This window comes from Rhea pennata, chromosome 8, assembly GCF_028389875.1.
Source record: "Rhea pennata isolate bPtePen1 chromosome 8, bPtePen1.pri, whole genome shotgun sequence".
NCBI lineage: Eukaryota > Metazoa > Chordata > Aves > Rheiformes > Rheidae > Rhea > Rhea pennata.
Genome location: NC_084670.1, coordinates 11,249,054 through 11,271,038, shown reverse-complemented (window position 1 = coordinate 11,271,038; position 21,985 = coordinate 11,249,054). Strand labels below are relative to the sequence as shown.

The 21,985-nt window shown below is 42.6% G+C and overlaps 2 protein-coding genes across 7 annotated transcripts; one reads left to right on the top strand and one right to left on the bottom strand.

The window, feature by feature from the left end:
• Positions 1-1,643: 1,643 nt before the first annotated feature.
• LOC134143561 (uncharacterized) lies at positions 1,644-11,031 on the bottom strand. Of its 5 annotated transcripts, none has more exons than XM_062581683.1 (11): positions 10,962-11,031; positions 10,030-10,063; positions 9,427-9,587; positions 8,665-8,746; positions 8,019-8,196; positions 7,865-7,935; positions 7,351-7,427; positions 6,303-6,403; positions 3,811-3,905; positions 3,180-3,314; positions 1,644-1,853 (listed from the first exon to the last, which is right to left on the bottom strand). In XM_062581683.1, exons 1-11 carry the CDS (start codon positions 10,992-10,994, stop codon positions 1,711-1,713), a joined length of 1,110 nt encoding a protein of 369 aa, XP_062437667.1. In that variant the 5' UTR covers positions 10,995-11,031; the 3' UTR covers positions 1,644-1,710. The 5 variants fall into 5 exon arrangements, with proteins under 5 accessions (XP_062437667.1, XP_062437664.1, XP_062437665.1 ...); XM_062581680.1 differs by lacking the exon at positions 10,962-11,031 and adding an exon at positions 10,569-10,744; XM_062581681.1 differs by lacking the exon at positions 10,962-11,031 and adding an exon at positions 10,569-10,744 and having other exon boundaries at positions 7,865-7,932.
• On the top strand, positions 10,297-18,229 carry MMACHC (metabolism of cobalamin associated C). 2 transcript variants are annotated; one of them, XM_062581688.1, is made up of 4 exons: positions 10,297-10,392; positions 14,690-14,884; positions 15,267-15,419; positions 15,975-18,229. In XM_062581688.1, the coding sequence occupies exons 2-4, from the start codon at positions 14,780-14,782 to the stop codon at positions 16,284-16,286; spliced, it is 570 nt and encodes a 189-aa protein (XP_062437672.1). In that variant the 5' UTR covers positions 10,297-10,392; positions 14,690-14,779; the 3' UTR covers positions 16,287-18,229. The 2 variants fall into 2 exon arrangements, with proteins under 2 accessions (XP_062437672.1, XP_062437670.1); XM_062581686.1 differs by lacking the exon at positions 10,297-10,392 and adding an exon at positions 10,993-11,064.
• The last annotated feature ends 3,756 nt before the right edge of the window (positions 18,230-21,985 follow it).

Below are 21,985 nucleotides of genomic sequence, written 5' to 3'. Positions count from 1 at the left end.
GGAACCTGTCTTTTTTGAAAAGGGCTGTGAAAAGCATTGGGAAAACAGCCCCCTTTGTTTTACAGAGCCTAACGATAAGAAAACCCTTGTGGCCTCTGCTGGGTGATGGAGATTTGTTCACTTGCATCCTGCTCAGTCTGCTTCTTGGATGCATCAAGTCCCATTCCAGCCCAGCTTCAGTCAGGCCATGCCACCCAAGCAGGCTTTTAATTCCAACCATGACCTGGTAATGGCAGTTCACACATTCAGGTCCTCTCTAAGAAGCAGAGTTGAACTCTGGGAAACAGCTGTTCCTCAGAGAGGAGAAACTAACTGATCTCAGACTGATCTTCAAAGCAAAAGGCACAGCGCACACAGCTGAATGCGATGAAGGTCACAGGAGCAGCCTCGCCCACTCTGTACAATCTTGATCTGTGCTCAAGATCCTACTTGATGGCTGTTGCTGGTACTCTCAGATTAGTGCCACAAGACATTCTCTGCCTGCTTTGCAAACCAGTTCTAGCCAAGCTCTTCTATGCTCCCTTTACAGTAGCCCAGGCTGTGCCATATCTCAGTGTCCTTTATGTTGACTGAGAAGCTGGCAGAAAAAGGAATGCCAAAGACCTATCTCCTGCACCATCCCATCTGCTCGTACTGAAATCAGTACCATTCATTCACCTCTTCCGTCACGAGCCAGTGAATCTAAAATCAAGTCGCTCTCAGAGGAAAGTGTCTATGAAAAAGTCCAAACGATATTACAAAATTTCAAAAGGCCATTTTTCTGCCACTACGGCCACTTTCTTCTTATATAAGACGACACAAACTTGACCACCTCCCCTTTATGGTGATCATGGGACTCTGTTGAAAAAACACCTTTCTTAGTCTATTCTGAGCCCCAAAAGAGGAAGCAATTTACCAACACCTAGCAAGTCAGCTGCTCCATATTGGGTCTTTTCAAACAGAGCAAACTTATGATCAGTCAATATGTGATCTGTTCTTGCTATAGACTGTCTCCCCAAATGGCACAATCTAAGCTCAGCTATGCATACCAGAGTTTTAGCTAATTAGGAGTTTAAACAAGACTCAACATAACCCAAAACCTGCAATAGATTTTCAGGAAAAAAATCTGAAGTTATCCATAGAGACAACAGACAAAACAGTCTCAATTTGTTCCAGTCCAGCAAGTGACAGCTCAGAAGCCAGAATCATACATCCCATCCTATGACAAGGTAGAGGGCTGAAGCAAAAGGCTGCTTTTTCACAGGAACTCTGTGAGCTTGGGAAACTCCTAGTTGCAGGCAAGCTCCACAGCATCTCTCAATTTGCAAGCTGGCAAGCAACTGCCAAAGCTGATCAAGGCACCACAAATCATGCCCTCCACCATCATCTGTCACCTGGAATCAAAGAAGAGGATACACAGAGCTGTGTTGGATACACAGAGCCCTGTTGTAAATGTGTACGGTGTAGGCCTAAGCAAGATAGCAAGTGATGATAACCAACAGTTCAAGTCTCAGGCAAAGTATGGGAGACTGAATAACTGATACCAAGATGACTACTTCCCTTCCTGAAATTGCCTCCCTTGGGTCAGTCCAACACCTTATAGCTCCCTGTTTTGGTAAACCCAGGTAACTGACCAAGTCCAGAAGAAGAATTTGCCCTCCCAGTGAAGTAAATATCCTTTCCACCTTTTATTTGCTTCTTATGGTAAAGTGGGCTTCCTTTGGTTGAGCATTAAAGGTCACTCAGATGGAGTTCAGGCAGACTGTCAGACAGGTCACTGTTGAGGTCATCATCTGCATCTAGCATATCTCCAGTCTCTTCTGCAGCATTACTCTCCTCCAGCTCAAAACACAGCGCAGAGATATCTTTAGAATCTACAGCAACAGAAAAGGGAATTAGTCTTCTCCAAACCCCTTACTCCATGAGCCAGTCCAAAGAATGAATGGCAGCTTATGCCTAGCCCCTCCAGCACTATTGATCTGAGTGTGGACTGAAGTCCATATCAAACTCCAGTAACAAACAACCTCACTCATCTTCTACTGAAGCAGAGAGACACAAGCAAGCATCCTCACAGACTATGAAAGTTCAAGTGAAAACAGGTGCCAGTATAAATGAATCATGGTCCTGACTATCCCAGCAAGCTGCCAGCACTGCTACGGGGTGTCTCTGCTGTAGTATCAATCAGGGTTTCTGATACTACTGTGATATACATATTTACTATTAATACTAAGTAAAAGGTAAACTAGGTTACTCCTATTAAATGAGGCATACTGCTTGATACTGAGCTTTGCCAATGAAATGTTAAGAGTCCATACCTGGCACATGCCTCAGAATAAATACTTAAGAGAAGAACTTAACCCCTTGATGGGTATGGAGGTTGCTTAGGCAATGTCCTAACAATAACCTAACGTGTTACAACTGCACCTACAAAGCAGTTAATTGTAGGAGGTTTGCTAGTAAAGCATGAATTAGCAGGATTAACAAACTGGAAAAACAGAATACAAGGCAGTTTAATATGCCTCACAGTCCCCATTCACAAGAATCTTAAGCATCTTACTAAAATAGGACAGGAATTTCTTTCAAAGTAATATTAACCCCTTTGTTCCTGATTTCCCTCCTTGTTAATAAAAATACAAAGGAGCTTTATAACCTAAAAGCAGGCACAAGTCCAAAAGGATAGAGGTTAGGAGATGAATCTTCTTGAAATCAGCAATTTTCACCTTCCTAATCCCACTGGCTGTGTGTCAAGAACCAAAACAAAAAATGGAGCCACATTAAAAAGTAGTATCTTGGCACTGGCAGAGGAAGTGATAAGCATCACAATTGGCCCTCACATGCAGCTTTATATTACCCATACTGTAGATGGGGAGGGAGGATGAAAGAAGAAACAGGCATACACATGTTGCTCCTGCCCTCAGCATAGCAATAGTACTCTCAGAACAAAGTTTTAGCCATGGCTCAAGTGTCTACTACTCCAAATCGTATTGCCTTTCCACCTCTAGATGCCTAATATTCAGCTCTATCAGTAAAACTGGGCACAAGTACCTCTAATCAAATTATCAGTATTATCTCTATGGGGTATATAAGTGGTGCATGTCAACAAGTTCTCTAAAACTCTATTACAATCTGCATTCCTGTGGCAAACCCAGCTAGACTCTTTCAGATCTTGAGGGCACAGGAATTAGCCAAATTTCACTCACCTTCAGGCACCTTGATCTCTGTGGTGCTGGAAAGCTCATCAGAGCTCAAGTCTTTGAGGCTGAGCTCTGAGGTGGAATCTTCACCTGAGGATGGAGAAAAACTCGCTGCTTCTCTCAGTAAGCTCTTGCTTTTCTCTAGAACAAATGAAACAAGTATCAGGGTAGGTTGAAAGTTCATGGATGAAGCTGCTGAACCTAAGCCTTCACTGTCTACATTTTGTGATGCCTCTTACCACTTAGGGAAACTGTTGCTATTCTGATTTAATGGCATTTTACTCTTTCTCGCATGAGTATAAGTGATGACACAAGGCAGCAGACAATAGCTCCCAGGATACACAAACCTAGGCAGGAGAACATATTGGCAAAAAATGTTCAGGCACTGGATTTCACCTGTCTTTAGCACCAATGGCTCTACAGTCTACTCCAAATCAGCAGGATTATAACAGAGGCTGGCCCAGCACATTTCTGCTCAAAGCCACAGTCACAAGCCCAAAACCTTCCACAACAGGAGGCAGTCTATTCTGGAAAGGTAAAACAGCACACTGGACCAGATCACAAGATCTCTAAAGCAAAGGGAGGCTAGAAGACCATGTCCAGAGCATTAGTAACACAGGAGCTATTCCTCACTTACTCCAATCAACTCTGTCCTCCTCTAACGGCTCAGTAGATGGCATCTCCTTCAAGGACAGACTTTTCACTTGATCTTTTAGGTCAGCGACTGTAGATCTGATTGAAGCAAAAGGATAACACTAACAGCTCCATAAGCTTGGCACTGTGTGCAAGAATAGCAACAGTTATTGGGGGAGGGGGAGAGGGTGGGAATGAGGTGGCAACAACTTTGACAGGTTTCTGACAAATCCTTGCCACACAGCAACAGAAGGCAGTTCTGCTGAGCAACTCAGTTGTGTGTTCAGGAGATGAATTGTCTGGCAGCAGAAAGTTGTTATCTCTGTTGTGCCAGCACAAGTCTTTTTGCAGAAGCACTGTGAAACACACCAGGGCTCTGATCTCACTTAAAGAAAAAAAAGAAAAAAAAAACAATAATGCACTTGTTAGAACCAGCTCGGCTCCCTGATCAGATTTACAGCATAGTCACACCAACAATTGTAGTGGCTGAAACTCAGGAGGCAATGTACTGTGAGGCCAATGTAGGAGAGAACAGAGGGATGGGACTATTTTAAGCCGACATTGACAGCACAGACCCATTTCATGAAATCACAGCTTGACAGAAGGTCAGAGAGTGATATAACAGGGCCAGGCCTGAGGCTTTTACAGAAAGGAATAGGGAATCAATATTTAATTACAGAACTGAAGCAAAGTTCCATTATTGGAAATGTCTCACCTAGTTGATACAATATTCTTTATCAAAGAAAACTTAAAAACAGAGCTATGCTGACCTCCACACAGTTTTCACCAATACTTATCCACTAATAAAGACAGACATTAATATGCTTATGGGCAAGAGGGAGAAGGAGATCAGAAGAGCAGACAAGGAATATCCAAAGATATCCTTTAACTCCATTTCAGCTACCAATTGCCACAAGACTTCAAATAATTTATACGACCATTTCCATCAGGTTCCTGCCTAATGTAGGGCAATAATCCTTTAACAGGCTCAGAAAAAGATTTCAAGAGCTTTGGATAGGAAGTAGAATGAAAATCCCTTACGTTGTACACAGGACAACGGTGTGCCTTGCTGATACTTATTTGCTATTCGGGAGAACACAGCAACTGAAAGGCCCTTTCTGTATACATACTTTATGAACAGACCAAATCATGCTGTAGCATACGCAACAAACATGAAGCATTAACCTGAGGGAGATGAATGGAAGTGCTGTGGTCTTCCTAAAAGAAATACCTAGAACACTCCAAAAACGCATCCCTGCCTTTCCCCAGAATACTGATGCATATTCTTTAGATACTGTTTTACGATAGCACAAGGCTGTATGGGAAAGAGCTGGAGGCAGTGACATGAAACCCCAGTTAAACCCCTATGACAGTTAGGACATCTGGCAGCTATCCCAGGGTAGCTGGGGCTGGATAGAAAAGGATACAATTAAAATAGAGCCAAAAAGATCTAAGGATCCTCAACAAGGAAACTCAGACGTCACTCTCTTCTCTCCAGGGAACAGGTCAGAGCCCTCAGGGGGGAAGCAAGGGCCAAGCTAAGCAGAGGTTACAGGCACAAGCAAAGCTAGTTCCCACCACGGAGCGCAGTGAGAAAGGAAAACGGGGGGGGGGGGCTGGGCAAGTTGGGAAAGCATTATAGAGTTCAGGCAATTCAAGTGAGCACCTCTTCATGGAGAAGCCAGAGACAGAAAGAAGTATCTGTTACTACTGCCATCATTTCAGCAAGGAGCAAGCAAGCTACTGTCTAACTAGCAACCAAAAGAGCATACAAAGTCTGCCACTGCCCTGACAGAAAGATTGGGTAGGAGACAGCAGCACTCCTAATTAAACAAAGTAGATGAGATGGCTCAGGGAAACAGTGATGTAATTCAAATCCTTTCAGCTTAGCTCCAAGGGCAGCCTAGAAGTGAACAGCAGGTACTCATTCACAACGCCCACACGCAATATGCTGAAGGTGCTAACTGTCAGGGTACAAACAGCTCCATCAGTAACAGATGCTGCCATTTCACTCCCTCCAGCAGCTGTCTCAGAGGGACTGAACACCTCGCCTGCACTTAGCAAGTGGTTCTCTCCAGGACAAGGCAAACAGTTGAGCCATACCTGCTTCAAGCTTTGCCAGTTCCAGATTTAAACGGAAGACCTGACCTCACAAAACTGACGATCTACTGCCTTCAGCATTAGCACTCCACAACACTAATACTCCATACCAGGCAGGTACAAAGAGCAGCATATGGAAAGCTCGCAAACAAGAACAGTTAGATGAGACATCAGTCTCCGGCATCTCTAAGCTTGCCAATACAAGCGCTGCAAGAGCTAGCTGCAAAAGTAACAGCTGTCCCCCTGGGGCTCTGAAAAGCAATCAGCCAGCGCCACCCTTCTGTAACCAGGTATCCCCTGGGAGTCCATGAGCTGCACTTGCCCCTGCAGCAGCTCTCATGTAGCATTCATAGACCTGGGCACCCCCAAAACTGCCCAGAGGTGCATGCCCTCTACCTGATGTGGCTGAGCTCCTGCTGGGTGCTCTGCATTTCCATCCTGGGTTGGTCTAAATTGTAAGATTGTTTTTTGTGGTTGCTCAACAGATCTTCCAACACCTGTGAGAAAGAGGGGACAATCACCTCAAGAATTCCCTAGAGGTGGCTTCTAAACCAAAACAAAACCATTAAACCCTGTAGAAAAGCCTTGTCCAGAGGAGTCTGGAAAAACTGAGAAAAGTAGAAAGCTGGACATATAATATGTCCCCATCAGTGAACATATCACTTTTCCAGCAGCAAGGGTAAAGTTCTGTTTCTTTACAGTCTTCTTGGTTCAGATCATGACAACACCCTACTTGGCATCATCTGTCATCTCTTCTCCAGGCTAGCTCTTCTCAACAGCAATTAAAGTTTTGTTATAGATAGAGTGGTAGTGTTTTGCCCACAGCGCTCATCAGAGAATTGAGAGCATGTGTCCACCTTCCCTTGAGAAGCAGATTACAAGCTCTGGCTGTGCAAGTATTCTTCTGTAGCATGAGGTTTCCAAAAAGACTGCAATATGCTGTTTATTGCAAAGAATACAATTCAATTGTTAGCTCTACTCTCATTTCAACCCCTACCCTACTAAAAAAAATCATCTACTTCATCCCAGCTGCAGTAGAACCTGTCTTATCAGCATACATACAAACTCTGATTTTCTTCCATTTATACAAGCTTTGAAGATAGCTTTCTTACTGCTCTCCATCATTTTACACTACAAGAGAAAAGCTTCTCCTTACTGTTTCAGCAAGCCTGTGAAACAGGAAAGGTGTCTGTACAGCACCTTGCACACCAGTTCTTTTTGTCAAGGTCTTATGGTGATACTAAATAAAAATCCTTCCTCTTTTACAGGCTGCAATATCATTTTCAGCCTGGCTACTATTCATAGTAAAATCTCCATACATAAGCTTTAACACTTAGTTCTCCTCCACAGATCCTGCTCATTCCAGTACCAAGTCCGCCACAGGCCATCAAAACATCCAATGCCAGATTTTGGATGAAAGAGGTACAACTATAAAGCAGCATACCGTGCAGTATCGACTTTGAGTTCTCTTCATTTCATCAGTTGCAGACATCTGGTTCAATAGCTCTTCCTCTTGTTGATCTATATAAGAAAACCAACTTGTCATCACAAAGAGAGAAAAATGACTAAACTACATCCCACACCTGATTTTCCCTCTCTCTATTACCAGACAAAACCTTTCAGAAATATATGTACCCACAGCTCTCCCAAGGCAAAGGATGGATTCAGAGGTTCAGGCAAGCTCAATGCATGTTCTCCTCCCACAGCTCTCCCATGGCATAGCATGCGGTCACCACTAGCCAGCCCTTTATATCCATCTTTATTTTTGTTTCAGCACTAACTGTTCACCAGTATTCCCAGCTTCATTCTACTGAACAGAGACCCTCAACTGTAACAAACATTATAGTGCTTCCCACTGGGGCTGTTTCTGCTAGACCACTTGGGCAGTAACTTGCTGAGTAACTTGCTCAGGATGAGAGTTCAGAGCACTGCAAGGAGCAGAACACAACAACACTCACTGACTTTACGCTTCAGCTGCTCCAATTCTTTCCTCAGGTAGACATAATCTTGCCACAGTAGTTTTTCACTGCTTAAAAAAGGAAAAAAGTTACACTTTTTCCTCCTGTATTTCTTCTGCACCAGCCCTGAACTTGCAAAGGTCCTAGCACTGACCTCTCTCTCATTTCTCCAGGACTGTTGGCACAGGGATGTAGATGGGATTCACGGTCTCCATGGGGCTGATGAAACACTTTCTGTTGCTGTTTATGGTGTTCATTTTTCAGTTCATCTATCCTCCTTAGCAAGGTCTCCAAGTTACTGAAAGAGCTGTTCTGTAGTCGTTGAACATCCTCTGTAGCAGCAAATGAGAAAAGCAGGAGGTGTAAAGGTCTCAACTTTCAGTTGCTGGGACAGAAGGTATAAGAATAAGATGAAATAACAATGGTTAGAGCAAAGGACTTCTCACAAGGACATCTGAATCTAGATCAAGCTTGGTCATGGCCCTCCAAGAAACCACTTCAACTTTGTATTTCCTACTGTCCATTTCCTTTCCTGGAAAGCAAAGCTACTTCTCAGGTTTTTCGATCACTAAAGAAAAGGCAAAGGAAGAAACGACAAATTCAAAAAGTTCTTTCTGCCTAGTATTGAACAGTCTGTTCTCTCCTGTTCAGCAGGGAGATGGAACTATACTATGCCACATTTGATAGCTCCACTCACAGCCTGTTGTTTCTTCAACAGGACCCAAACACAAGTGATCAGTGTAAGAGGTTTCTGTGATCATCCTACAGTGCTTCAATTCAAGTCCCTTTATCTTCACTACCTTCCAGGTTATTGATCCGCTGCTGCTGGAACTCTTTCTCTTGCTTCAGTCGATTCACAGACTGAGTGAGCAATTCGATGATCTGAGTAGAAGAGCAAGAATAGATTTTGTATGAGAATAATTTAGACTGGGGAAAAAAAAAGAAGTTAACAAGTTCACTCAACTTCAGATGCTGGAAACATAGGGAAGCCTGGAAAGAAATAAATAATATCTGAATACAATAGATGGGATTCTTCTGTCCTCCCCTTACAGAGGGGATGGATACAATGAGAAACAAGTCTTGGGGTTCTAGAAGACATGGGGAAACTCCGCAAAGAAGAAAGTCTGCACATACAAAGTAGTTCTGTCCCCAAGACAGATCTGATGTCCCAGCACTTCATAAAGCTGAGGATCAACAGTTGGAGAAAGCTACACAAGAACTAGCTATAAAGATTAAGATAAGTTGCTATAAAGATTATGATAAGGTGATCCAAATTCGAGATTTGGTCACCATCATAGCAACTGTGCTGGCAGGGAATGGGGAAGCTGCAAAGAACGCATACTTTTAGCCCAGGAAGGAGAAAGGATCATCAACATAAAAGTCTTCCTAACTATTTTTGTGAGCTGTGTCCACCCACACAGGAAGGTGTGGCTTTCAAACACAGTATGATGAAAGAAAAATACGCACAATACAAAGTATTATAGGATGCACAGGCACATGGTACAATTATGCTAGGAAAATTCATTCTTAACAGAGGCAATCTCACTAGAAGCTTAAATTACCTTGGTTTGGGAATGTAGCTGACTGGTGATGGCTGCTAGCTTCTCTGCTGCCATGTTGCAGGGCGAGAGACCTATGCAGGTGGGACAGCGCTGCTGGGTTCCAAGCAAACGTTCATCAAACACAGTGTTCTCAGTGCTTATTTTGTCAAGCTGCAAATCTGCTAAGAGATCAAAAGTAACAGACATTACCAGGGGCTTCAAAGAAAGGAACCCACCTGGGTCCGCCACATTGTTAAACTTGCCTCAGCTAGCATACAAGGCAGAGAACTTGGAAAAAGGCCAATGTGCAGGTTTAGAAACAGAAATGAGATTCTTCCATATCCCCCCTTGAATGAAACAATCATATGGTCATTATTAGATAAGGCAGGTCTCCACTGAGATTATCAATCCAGTTACCAGTTAGAACAGTTCGAAAGAACCATCAACATGCTACGTGGGAACACTAGTAGCTTGGATGTCAGATCCTGGGCAGCAGCAGCTCTTGGGAAACACAAACAGAAAATTATCCATCCAAAACAACTATGTAAGGAACGCCTGTGCAACAAAAGAGATTTGCCTTTATTTCTGAAATACTCTGGCTATGAAAGTTAGATATGCAGTTACCTTTAGAGGGGATATTGGTCATGTTGAGACGCTGCTGTAAAAAAGAAAAAGGAAAACAATTACTTGTTTGCTGAGAGGTGACAGCTGCAGCACAGGAAGGAGCAGTGGACATTTTATACGGCCTGCTTTGGAAACACGGCTTTAAATTCATGGCCACAGGGATGCTAGCCTCAGAGGAGGAAATAAAAGCGGCTTCTCTGACTCATCCCAAAGCCCCACCTAACTCAGCGTCCTGCCTCGTACGACGCCCAGCAGCACTTGCCCAGGGAAGAGCGTGAGAAGGGGGCACACACGCACTTGGCACCCGCCCCGCGTGCGCTCGGCTCCTCTCGGGGACTCTCCGCTCCTCCTAGCCCCGAACAGGTACTGCACCGCCCTGCGACCCTCCAGCCCGCAGCACGCCCTGCAGCCGGGAGCCGCCCGGCTCCCGCTGTCTGTTCCGCGGGAGGCGCCAAGAGCCTCTGCGGCTGCCCGCGGCGGAGCGGGCAGGAACGGTCGCGGCCCCGCGGCGCACAGGCGCCCACGGGGCCCGCACTCGCCTTGGCCCGCGCCACGCCGCAGTCGGTCTCGGCCAGCAGCGAGCTGAGCCGCGCTTCCCAGCTCATGGCGCCGACGGGCCGGACACCCAGGAGGGGAGCGGCGGGGCCCGGGGCGCAGCGGCCGCCTCGCGGGCTCCGAGCGGGCCCCACTGTCCGCGGGGCCTGCTGGGACGCGGAGTCCTCGCCGGGCGGGCGCGCGCGGCCGTGGGGCGGGCGCGCACTACAAATCCCATGGTGTCTTGCGCACCGGGCCGTCTCCTAGGAGACGTGGCGCGGCGGTACTGGATGGCGCGGGGAAGTGTGTGAGGGGGGGGGTGCGGGGGCGGGGGTCCTCTCCCGCCTCCCGTGGTGCCCCGCGCGCAGCCGGGCGCGGGAAGGGGGGGGCAGAACTACCTCTCCCGTGAGGCCCCGCGCGGCAGGCAGCATGGAGGCGCACGTGGCGGAGCAGCTCCGCGGCGCCTTGGGGCCGCTCGGCTTCGAGGCGCACGCCTTCAAGGTACTGGCGTCCCGCGGGCCCGCCGTGACGCCGTGCGCCATGACGTCACCCGGCGGCGCGCCGAGGCGGCGTGCCGCGGCTGCCGTGGAATGCTGGGGAGGGAGCCCGGGGCAGGCGGGGCGGCCGTCGGCGGCGCCTGGCCCGGCGCGGCCCCACCCCGCCCCGCCGGCGCTGAGGCGCGCTCCGGGCAGCGGCAGCCGGCGCCCTCCGGGCGGCGCCCTGGCGCGTTTGCCGCGCGGAGGGCCGCGCGCCCGGCCCGTCCCCTCGGGACGGCGCGTCGCCGCCGCGGGCCGAGGCTGGCGGGGCGCCTGCCGCCGGGCTGCCGCGACCGCCGCTGGGGGAGCTCACGGTGCCCGGGGCGGCGGCGTGCTCCCGGTTGGGCCGCCGGCAGGAGGCGCTGCCTCCCCGGAGACGCGGGCAGGCGGGAGCGCCGCCCGGGGCCGGCCCGGAGATGCCGAGGGGGCTCCGCGAGCGGCCGAGACCCGTGCGCCGCCACGCGCCATGTCTGCGCACGGGGAGCGGCGGCAGGAAGGCCTTTGCCGTGAGGGAACCCGGAGCCCCGCGCAGAGCCGAGCCTCTGGTTGTCTCGGTTTGGAAGAGCAGCCTGCCGGCTGGAGCTAGAAAAGAAGCCGTGTTGCACTGCTGCTAATGTAGGCTCTTTGGAAAAAAAAAATGCCACGTCTGTCCGCCTGGCAAAGCTAGATCAAGGTTACTGATGCTGGCCAGTGCTGTGCAGTGCCGTGGTTTGCTCGGGTCCCAGTCTGTCATGGTCAGGAGAGTTAAATGAGAAGGATACTTCTAGACTGACAGAGAATAGAGTCCCCTAAACAGGTTTAAAATTTAATCAAAATACAGATATTTAAACATGGGCTGTCAATATTTAAATGCAGGCTACTACATCTGTTTGCAAATGGCCTGCAGATGCTCAGCTAGTTAGGTCTACTGAAGGTGGCCTCTACCTTGAACTGAGAGGCATCCTCTTCCCAACCTGCCCCTCCGTCTAACCTTTCTCACTCTGCTTCCCCCAAAACGTTGGGGCTCCTTCCTCAGCCAGCCCTGAGAGAGCTATTCCTCACATTGACCTAAAGGATTCTTCTCACTGTGCCAGTCAGCACGGTGACTTAGATTCCCTGCAGCTGGACAGATACATCTATAACCAACTAACCCCTTCTTTACTGAGTTTAATAGGCTTTTAAATCTCCTGTTCCATTATTAAATCAAACATTGGCTACTTCAGTCAACCAAGACATTGAGCTAGTTATATGTTATTCAATTGCTGTTGCCTTTATTCTGCTTATCTGTAATGGTTGATTTTTTTCATGAAAACAGATCATCATTTGTCTATATTTCTCTATATTATTATCTAGTTGTTACAAGTATAAGATTGTATTGTCAGCATTAATGTAGTAGGAAAGAGAACTTTTAAGAAAATTGATAGCAACCTACAATAAACATGACCCTCCCTCCCCTGGGAATTTTGTATTTGTCCGCTGAAATATTAGTATCTTTCTTGATACACTCTTAATCTGCCAGAAATTAAAGAGAATGAGGCCCTGAGAGTAGTGAAGTCTCCAGAATTCAGAGAAGAATTTAATACTGCTTTCCCAAAACATGACAGCAGAATTAGAGGCAGAACTCAGACCCAAATGGCTATAACTACCAGTGGAAAAGCTTGTAGCATTGTTTCTCTTTAAGTTTTAATCCTCATACAGCCAGCTCAGGTGTCCTGTAAACTGGGAAATTAGCAAACCTTAGATTCACATTTCTCTCATTTTTTTAACATCTGAATTCAGCATCTTAAACAGAGTCATAAAACTGATTAAACTCTGGAGTTAATCTAAGAATGTATCTGTATAGCTATGTAGAAACATAGATTAGTTAGTTTTCACTGTATGTTTCCAGATGTGCAGGTCTGGCTGCTGCTGTCTATTGTAAAGTCACTTTCAAATTCATTTCAGAGATGACCAATGCTTTGCAGTTTCATACTACTAGAGGCACAATCCCTCCCATATTTCTAAATTATTAGACCTGATCTTTATGACATTCCAGGAGAGCAGGATTTGTCAAAACCTTTTAAGAGACAGATGTTATTATGGAATATATTAATAATGAAGTGCTGAGGTTCTCAGCCCATTACCTCTTTGTGTTTGGCAGTTGTCGGTTTGAGTCCTGTTCCCTTGTTTTCCTTCCTGCTGCCTTGATCCCTCATTTCTGGATGATGTGATGATACATCTAGCCTTGAAAGTAAATTCTGAAATGTGGCTATGGCACAATCCATGCCCTACAGCTTATGTTCTGCTGCAGGTGTCTATCACAGCTGGGAACTTCAGATCCTTCATTTGCACACACAAACACTTCCTGCTGAAGAAATAATCCACACAACTTGTCATATGAACAAAACAGAAATACTAGTTTCTTTCTGTCTGAGATGCAACAGCATTGTCTTATTTAAACAAAACCACAAAATGTCAGTCTTTTTCCAGCTAAAGAGAGGCATCACAAGAATGTAAGGATCAACTAAACAATAGGAAGAAAAATAAGGAACAAAAGTAGAACAGATTGGGACTGAGGTTATTATGGCCAATAAGGGCATCCCTCTCAATGGTAGAACTCCAGAAAACAGCACTGTGCCAGGAATGGCTTAAGAGTCAATGGGATCTCCTAGAAAATCTTGGATAGAAGAAAAATTTCAGAGCATGTTGCTCTTCAGCTTTCTGTTGTGTTAGCAAGACTGGCAATTGGATGCCCTTTCTGTCCTTGACACACCTGATTTTGACTTTTATCTTTCCATTACGGTAAAATAGCTTTAGGGAGAAAAGTACTTTGGATGTTTGACAGTAAGCTGTATTCCCATGGTTTATTTCCCATGCAGTGTCCTGCAGTTAAAAGCCTTTAAGTTCTTTTGGATAGTTGGCTATTTGGAGAGAAGTCTGCTTTTCTAGGCTACAGATTCTGTGAGGGTTTTTTTTGTTGTTGTTGGCAGGGGCATTTGTATGTAGGATTTTGATTCATAATGAATTTGTTTGCATCTGCTGGCACAACAGGTATTTGCTGTAGAAGTAAGTGAAGTTAAAAATTGGTGATGGAGCTTTCAAGGGGGCAGAAGGGCTGTGAACTGGCCAAATCCTACTAAGAAGTAGTACAAGCACTAGGAACCTTGTCTAAATAACAATCCAAGTGAGAATCAGACACAACTGTAAAAAGGTTTCTCTAAACCAAAACATCTGATCTGCACTGGCAAGACTAGTTGCTGATACTTCCATCTACAGTTTCTGGACAGAGTTGGATAAAGGGCTGTCTTCAGCTGAATGCAGTAGATCATCCTTATCTCTCACATCAAAATACAGCTTCCAGAAACTGTAAATCCCAGTATGCAAAGCTGCTTGGTTTGAATGGAAGGAATTATACAGGCTGCATATCTGGGTTGCAAATGAAGGTAGCTGCACTACTTTCAACTTTTTTCTTTTCTTTTCTTTTCTTTTCTTTTCTTTTCTTTTCTTTTCTTTTCTTTTCTTTTCTTTTCTTTTCTTTTCTTTTCTTTTCTTTTCTTTTCCAATTACTGCATGCCCACTGGCAAAAGAGTGGTGACCCTGTTTTAATGGAGATTTGTTTGTCTTTGCCAAAGGTTGGATGGTACAATGCTGTTCTCCAGACAGCCTTTCATCTCCCATACCCAGATGACACACTGGCCTTCGTTGTCCTGAGCACGCCTTCAATGTTTGACAAAGCCCTTAAGCCTTTTGTGAAAAAAGAACGGTTAAAAATAATCAAGGACCCTGTGGACCAGTGTGTTTCTCATCATTTATCATGTGTGAAGGAGGTAAGAGCCTTGAAATAATAGCTTCTTTTACTATTGTGACATATAACCAGGTGGCATGAGCAGGAGACAGTCCTCCACATTCCTGTCCTTGCTCTTCAAAAGGGTAAAAGCATTATTCATGATGCTGAATTCTTACTAACAGCATCAACAGGCTGTTGACCTGCACATTATATCCCTTTGTCATTACAGCCTACACTTGGCACTGGGTGCTTTACAGTCATAGTCTGAGAAACCAAGGCTGCAAAATTACTGATAGATTTCAGGAGCAGGAGGTGGAAATCTGTAGGCTTACTTCCCACATGCATGATTTGCTAGTATTCAGCACTTCTCTAGTGGCAAATCTGTTTTCATGAATCTGGGCTGATTTTTCCCCCCATCCCAGAAATTTCCTAACCAGAAGGTGGACATCATCTGTGATTATGAGATCCTGCCAAACCGGAAGCCCAAATTCTTGGCACAGACAGCTGCCCATGTTGCAGGAGCAGCATATTACTACCAGAGGAAGGACATGAAGCTTGATCCTTGGGGGAAAAAGGTGAGACAAAAATGCAATCCAGGAATCCTTGAAGAGCCATCAAATTGCAATCACTGAATTGCGCAACTGTTGTTCACTCACTAGTTCTTCCTGCAGGGAAATAAATCCCAGTCACATACAGATACATAAAGTGTTTCAGGCAGGAGTCAGAAGCTTCCTAGATGCTTTGGCATGGTACAGGGAAAAGAGAATGGAGAAGAGTATCTTGATTATTAACTTACTAGGTAAGAGAATAAGTATCAATGTAAAAGAAGACCTTGAACAGAACACAGCTTGTGCTGTTTTTTATTTCTGTTAGATTTTCAGAAAGAAACTTCTCCCACATTACAGTGTGGCCTCTGTGTGGGCATAGGAAAATGGGAATGAAATGCAATGCTTTGAGCCACATGGTCAAGAAAGTGCTTTCCTTCCTTGCCTGTAGAGCACTCCACCAGTGGGCTGTGGGTGTGAGGAATTATATCAAAGCTCAGCGTAATGATTTGAACTCACCTGTACTAAAGACAAAATGAGATGTCCTAAACCTCCCCCCCCCCCTTTTTTTTTTGGTCCTTCTAGAAGATCTATGGCGTATGTATCCATCCCAAGTATGGCGGCTGGTTTGCTATCCGGGCTCTCCTCCTGTTCCCGGATATTCAGGTACCATTCCTGCAACAGTCTGCCCCTATTGACTGTGTGAGCACAGAGGAAAAAAGAATTGAGTTGCTGGAGCAGTTCAATTTCCACTGGCAAGATTGGCGCTACAGGGACATAATTGAAGTGAAGGAAAAGTACTCAGAGGAGCAGAAAGCCTACTTTTCCACTCCTCCTGCAGAGAGATTCAGACTGCTAGGCCTGCCAGGAGAAGCCCATAGAAACACATTTCACTGAGCAACACGGTTTCCTGAAGGAGCAAAGTGTGAGTGAAGTGCAAGTCACTAGCACCTTTTTTTTTTCCTGTGGTGCTGAGGAGGTAGATGTGCTGAATCAGAGAGGGTAAATCTGAGCAGCTGTGTACAGCATCTCAGTCCAAACATCAGCTTCCTAGAACATGAGGGAGCATTGCATCATAGTACTACTGACCTTGAGGAAGGTGGGAGCAATCTGTTCCATGCTGTGGCTGATTGAATGTGTGTTTTTCAAGTCTGGCAAGATGCCCATTAGCCTTTAGCTGGGCAATGTTCACACATCTTTGCACTGGAAAACCCATGCTGCTAATTAGAAAAGTCATGTGTCGTCTTAAGAATTTTCTTTCCAAATGTTTTGGATTTATTCTGTGTAAGAGTTAAAAAAAAAAAAAAAAAATACATTTTCAGTCATTGTACTCTGAAATAATTTTTCTTCAGAATGAACTCTGGGCAGATACTTTTTAGATGTATCCAGCACTTTATTACCCTGTGTCATAACTCTCCATGGGAAACATCTTCAATCTTTTCAGCCTTGTCCTCCTCAGAAAAAAAAGGTGTTTTGCATTTCTTCACCTTTAGTAGAAGCTGGCTTAATTTAATTAAGAAATCTTTTAATGTCTCCTCCCCTTAACCTCTAGAAAAAAAAATCTCAAGAGATTGTTTCAGTAAGTAGCATAGTCCTGTACATGGAACAGGGCTGAACGAAATACAACTCAACACCAGCCTCCTTTTTCAGGATTGTTATGAAAGAGAAAGTGATGGTAAAAGGTCACGGACTAAGTCTCATGTATTTCCTTTACACTTAGTGTCAGCTTCTCAAAACAAAGTGAAGTCTTTAGGTCAATCTTAAGAACTTACCACTGTATAGAGCAGCTTATGTATCTTGTGAGTAGAGTTTTAGTCATATTAAGCTGATTGACTAAAAAATAAAATTTCCACAACCCTTTTCTAAGGTAGGTGACATTTGAATTTAGATAATTTCCAGTGTCATGCCAGCTATACCATGGTTTTACTACAAGTTTCCGGTTGTATTTTCTGTTTTTGTGTGAGGGAGATCATAAGCTTGCACACACACAGCAACCATTACAGAAAACTGTTACATGCACGGACAACAAAGCAGAGGGGAAAAAAGAGGGAAAATACGCATGATATACATATTAGTGATATTACTGGATAACACATTTTCAGACAAAAATATAACTTTCTCTTTTTAGATGACTATCTTTGATTTATTCAGAGTTCAAAGTAGCACTGGGAATCAGGAATTAATTTATCTTAGAGCACTTTGAGGCTCAGGCTTTATGAAAATAACATGTAATAAAATAATACTTTGTGAAAGTTTTGGTACTTGATTGTGATGCAAAGCTGCAAGTTGCTAAGCACTTTCTTCCTTTCCTTGATATCAATGTGATTTTACAAAAATACTCACTTTGCAGAACTAAGCCTTTTGTTTTTATTTCATATTGTAGTCCTTCATAGCTTTTAGAGACCTAACACCAAGGTTACTCTCACACTAAGTCATTACTTGGTATGTTTTTTCCTAGTCTGTATTCTAAATCAGCAAAACCAAGATTCAGCATAGCTTTTTTTTTTTTTTTCCTCTCTCTCTAAATTACGTAGTGCGCTTGTGATCATTGGGCTTGTTCAGTCTACTTGCTGTTACTAAAACATCTGTGTTACTTTCCATGCTTTTGTTCACCACATTTCACTAAGGCACACACTTGATTTACTGTATGATAATAGTATAGTGATCTTTAATTTAAATAAAATAATTTATTTTTTTTTTTGATACAGAATTGCTTCTGTTGAGATGTTGGTTGGCTTTTTCAGAACTTTCTAATTGAACTGTAATTTTACAGGGACTTGAGTTAATGGTTTCATATTAGTAACATATACAAAATAATGATTTTCCTAGAAGATACAGAATGGAACTAGATTTCTCTTTTTTACACTACAATTTAAATTAAAATATTTTTATTTTGAGGATTGATTTCTTATGTTTAATATTTTGTTGTAATTTATTCATTGAATGGCACTTCATTTCAATGTTTGTAATTTATTTCTCTTTACATTGTATTTTGGTTAATAAAATATACAAAGCTGTAAGTAAACTTGAGCACTGAGTATTTTTGTCTAAGCACTGCAATGAGTGAGTATTGATCATTGTTTTTAATGTACTGAAAATAGTCAGCTACCAAAGATGCACAAAAAACAGCATCTGAAAGCAGTAACAGTAGAAGTTTGATCTTAGCAGCAGTTAGTAAATTATGATGATAGGCAAATTCTGTGTTACTGAAAAATGAAACATTTATTATGAATAGGTCTAATAAATGTTTATCTTTACCAGGTTATTTGAGCAAGATTATTTTATAACAAGCATGTGATAGAACTTTCATTTTTAACTCTTTGTTCTAACATTAACAAAAATTCTTAGAGCCAGCAATATATATAACTGGTACTTAAGAGGTGTTTTCCCTCAGTAACTTAAATGTAATACCTGTAATTATTGGAATTTTTATTTGCTAAAACATATTTGTGAATACTGAGCCAGAAAAAGGGCAAATCTGTGTTCTTTAGGCTTCTGGTACTACAATTATGCCAGAGTGGAATAAAAATATTTTATAACATATCCAATCTTACTCCAGTAACTTTGGAGGGTTCTTAATATCTTTCTTTTAACTAGGTCACTGAGCTCCACAGTTACAGCTGGTAATTCTTTACTTACTAATTGGAGATACAGCATAATAGTCTTTGTTTTATAAAACTGAAGTTCAACAATCTGAGTTATCCCTTGGGACAAGACTAGACATCGTGAGGAATGGATCATTCTTGGATCATGAGGCATCATGAAGACAATCTTATTTTAGGCAGTTTCAAATTACAAGCAATTCCAAATACTTGAATGGATTTGCTAGTTCAAGTATCACATTTCATATTTTCTGACAGGTGTGTTTTCCATAAATCCTAATTTTTAAACATTAATGTATTTGTCCTTAATATAACCAGTAGGGTGAGTATTCAAGAGCAGAAGAGTAAAAAATTAAAGAGCTGCTTGAATTTGAACTCACTTTAAACAAGACACCTGGTATATTGCAAGCTAACAAAATATAGGGAATTAACGTATCATAGTCTTTGCATGCACACAAAATTTATCACTCATATTTTTCAGCGAAACTTCCCTTTTTTTTGACTTCACCATTAACCTTAAAAGAAAGAATTAAATTTAAGAAAGATAGAAAGTACTGATTAAATGCAAAGCACTATCTAATCTGGTGGCAAGCACCTATCAGGATTAAAGTTCAAAAAGAGAAAGACAGTTGAGGGCCTGATTTTTCTACCAGTTAAATCAGCTACTCTTATCTTTGATCTCAGAGTTGCAAGAACTAATTTTTGATTGAGATAGGGAGTTTGACAAAGGTATTTCCTAATGTCGCTTTATTTCCTTCTCCTGGAAAAAGCATGGTTTGTAACAGTCTTGTCTTCCAGTAAACTGTGGAAACTAAAGATGGCTTGCTCCATAAGTCAGTACTAGTACGTGTCAGATGAAAATATGCAACCCTGTGAGACATGCACGCTTTAAACGCGTTAAATTGCCATCCCCTGGGTCAGAAGCATAACAATCACTATCATATAAATGTTCTTTAGTTTATATGTGACCAAAATTATTAGTGCCTACTATTTAACATGGTCTAAATTGTGCATTTTCACTAATGACTTGAATTTGACTAAAAATCTGAGTAGATTTCCATATTACTAAAAAGAAGAGATAGCTATTAAACAGTTCTACTGTGGTTATGAGCAATGAGTGTATTTTAAAAAGCTTGCTTAGAATACTGATTTCAGAAGCAACAGTTTCAAACTTCCTTTAAAGGCAAGTGGGTATTGTCATCCATCTACTGCAGTGGAGAACCAGAGGCAACTTTGCAACCCTTTAACAAGTTCATCTATCAAAACGGACAAATTACTTCTTTCTTTGTTGTTATTTGTTAAGTTGGCTTCCTGTCATACCATTCATGAATTGTGTTTGCTTCAGAAAGCTAACAGAGCTCTTCCCTTCTAGGTTTCATGAGCTGAGAAGAGTTTTGGAGTAAAGCAGATGTTTTCATAACATGTCAGGAAGCAATAAGATCCAGGGAATAAAAATGAATTTTTCTTTTTACTTTGCTACAGAAAAACAGCACTTGGGAAAAAAACAGAACTTCTGAGAAAAAAATAGGTGTGGCATTCTTTTCAATAACTGACCTAATTATTGAAAATATGATGGAAAACTTAATAAAAAGTGAAAATTGTAATAGAATGAGCAATAAGATACATAGTGGAATGTTTAAAACACCAGTTATGCATCATAATCCTTCAAAACGTGTTTATGTAAGTGTATTTGATGTTGCTACTTCACCAAAAAAACCCACTATATTACACAATTACCACTCCTTCATACCAGCTCCACAGCACCTTTATCATTTTATGAGAATTTAGTTTTTTGTACATAATTTAGTGAGCAAACAATTTCGTTTGTAGTAAATGCAGATATTCAGTTTTTCCAAAACACTTTTGGTAAATTTTGAAAAAGTTCTGGAAATCATGTATCTCTACTCCAGGGTGCCTCGTTTTGTTTCCATTCTCTGTCTTTAGAATAATACTTAAAAAATAAATGTCTAAGATGGGAGGATACTTGTAGTTAATTTGAAGGGAAGAAAGAGAGAAATTTCCTAGGTTGAAAAATCATTTGCAGAATCTTACATTCATGCAGAATTATTTTTTCTCTGAATGCAGAAATACTTTTATTCCTTGTTGAGGAATTAGCTACATTTTAAATTCTAATTTCATACCACAACTTTTTTTTTTCAAGTAGTTGTTCTGATTAGTTTTCCTAATCATTCACTGTTGCTTCAATCCTTTTTAACAGTCTTCTGAAAAATCAAACTGTACAGAAATAAAAATAAATTTACCTTGTGTTTGTGAAAAGTGTATTTGATTAAATGCTAAACTTTAAATTACATTAACTTTTACTAAATGTAGATTAAAGACTTTTCTTTTTTGACAAAGGACACCTAAGTGGCCCTGCTTGAGCAGGGAGGTTGAACTAGATGATCTCCAGAGGTCCTTTCCAACCTTACCCATTCTGTGATTCTAATCTCATTTGTCAGCGCAGATGCTTCAAAAATATTTTGCTATAGTACATGAAACATTAACTTACTGGGCTCACAGTTCCTGAGGGCAGTGTAAACATAACCTGAAAGTCTCCATACACACACACACACATATATATGTGTGTGTGTACATACACACACACATATGAAAATACACATACAAGGTCAAATAGTATCTTGCACAGGAACATTATAAACTCAGACACACGATCTGTAACACACACAATGATTTAAGTTTCAGGTAAAAGAGCCAAGTTTCACATTGAAGTCCAAACCTATCATCAGTAGGTGTGGTGAGAAGAGCTTACCAAAAGCACACTGCTCATGCAGGAACACTGCTGACACTTCACAGCATGATGACAACCTGTTCTGTCATAGCCATATAAAGGTGTGCATTACAGATTAGTTGATGATAGTTGTTCGATTTGCACAGGCTTTGGCCTGTGAAATCTTGATTCCACACAGATTTCACTACATGATTACGCAGACTATGAACATACTCGTCAATATTTATCAATACATTTCTCTTCAG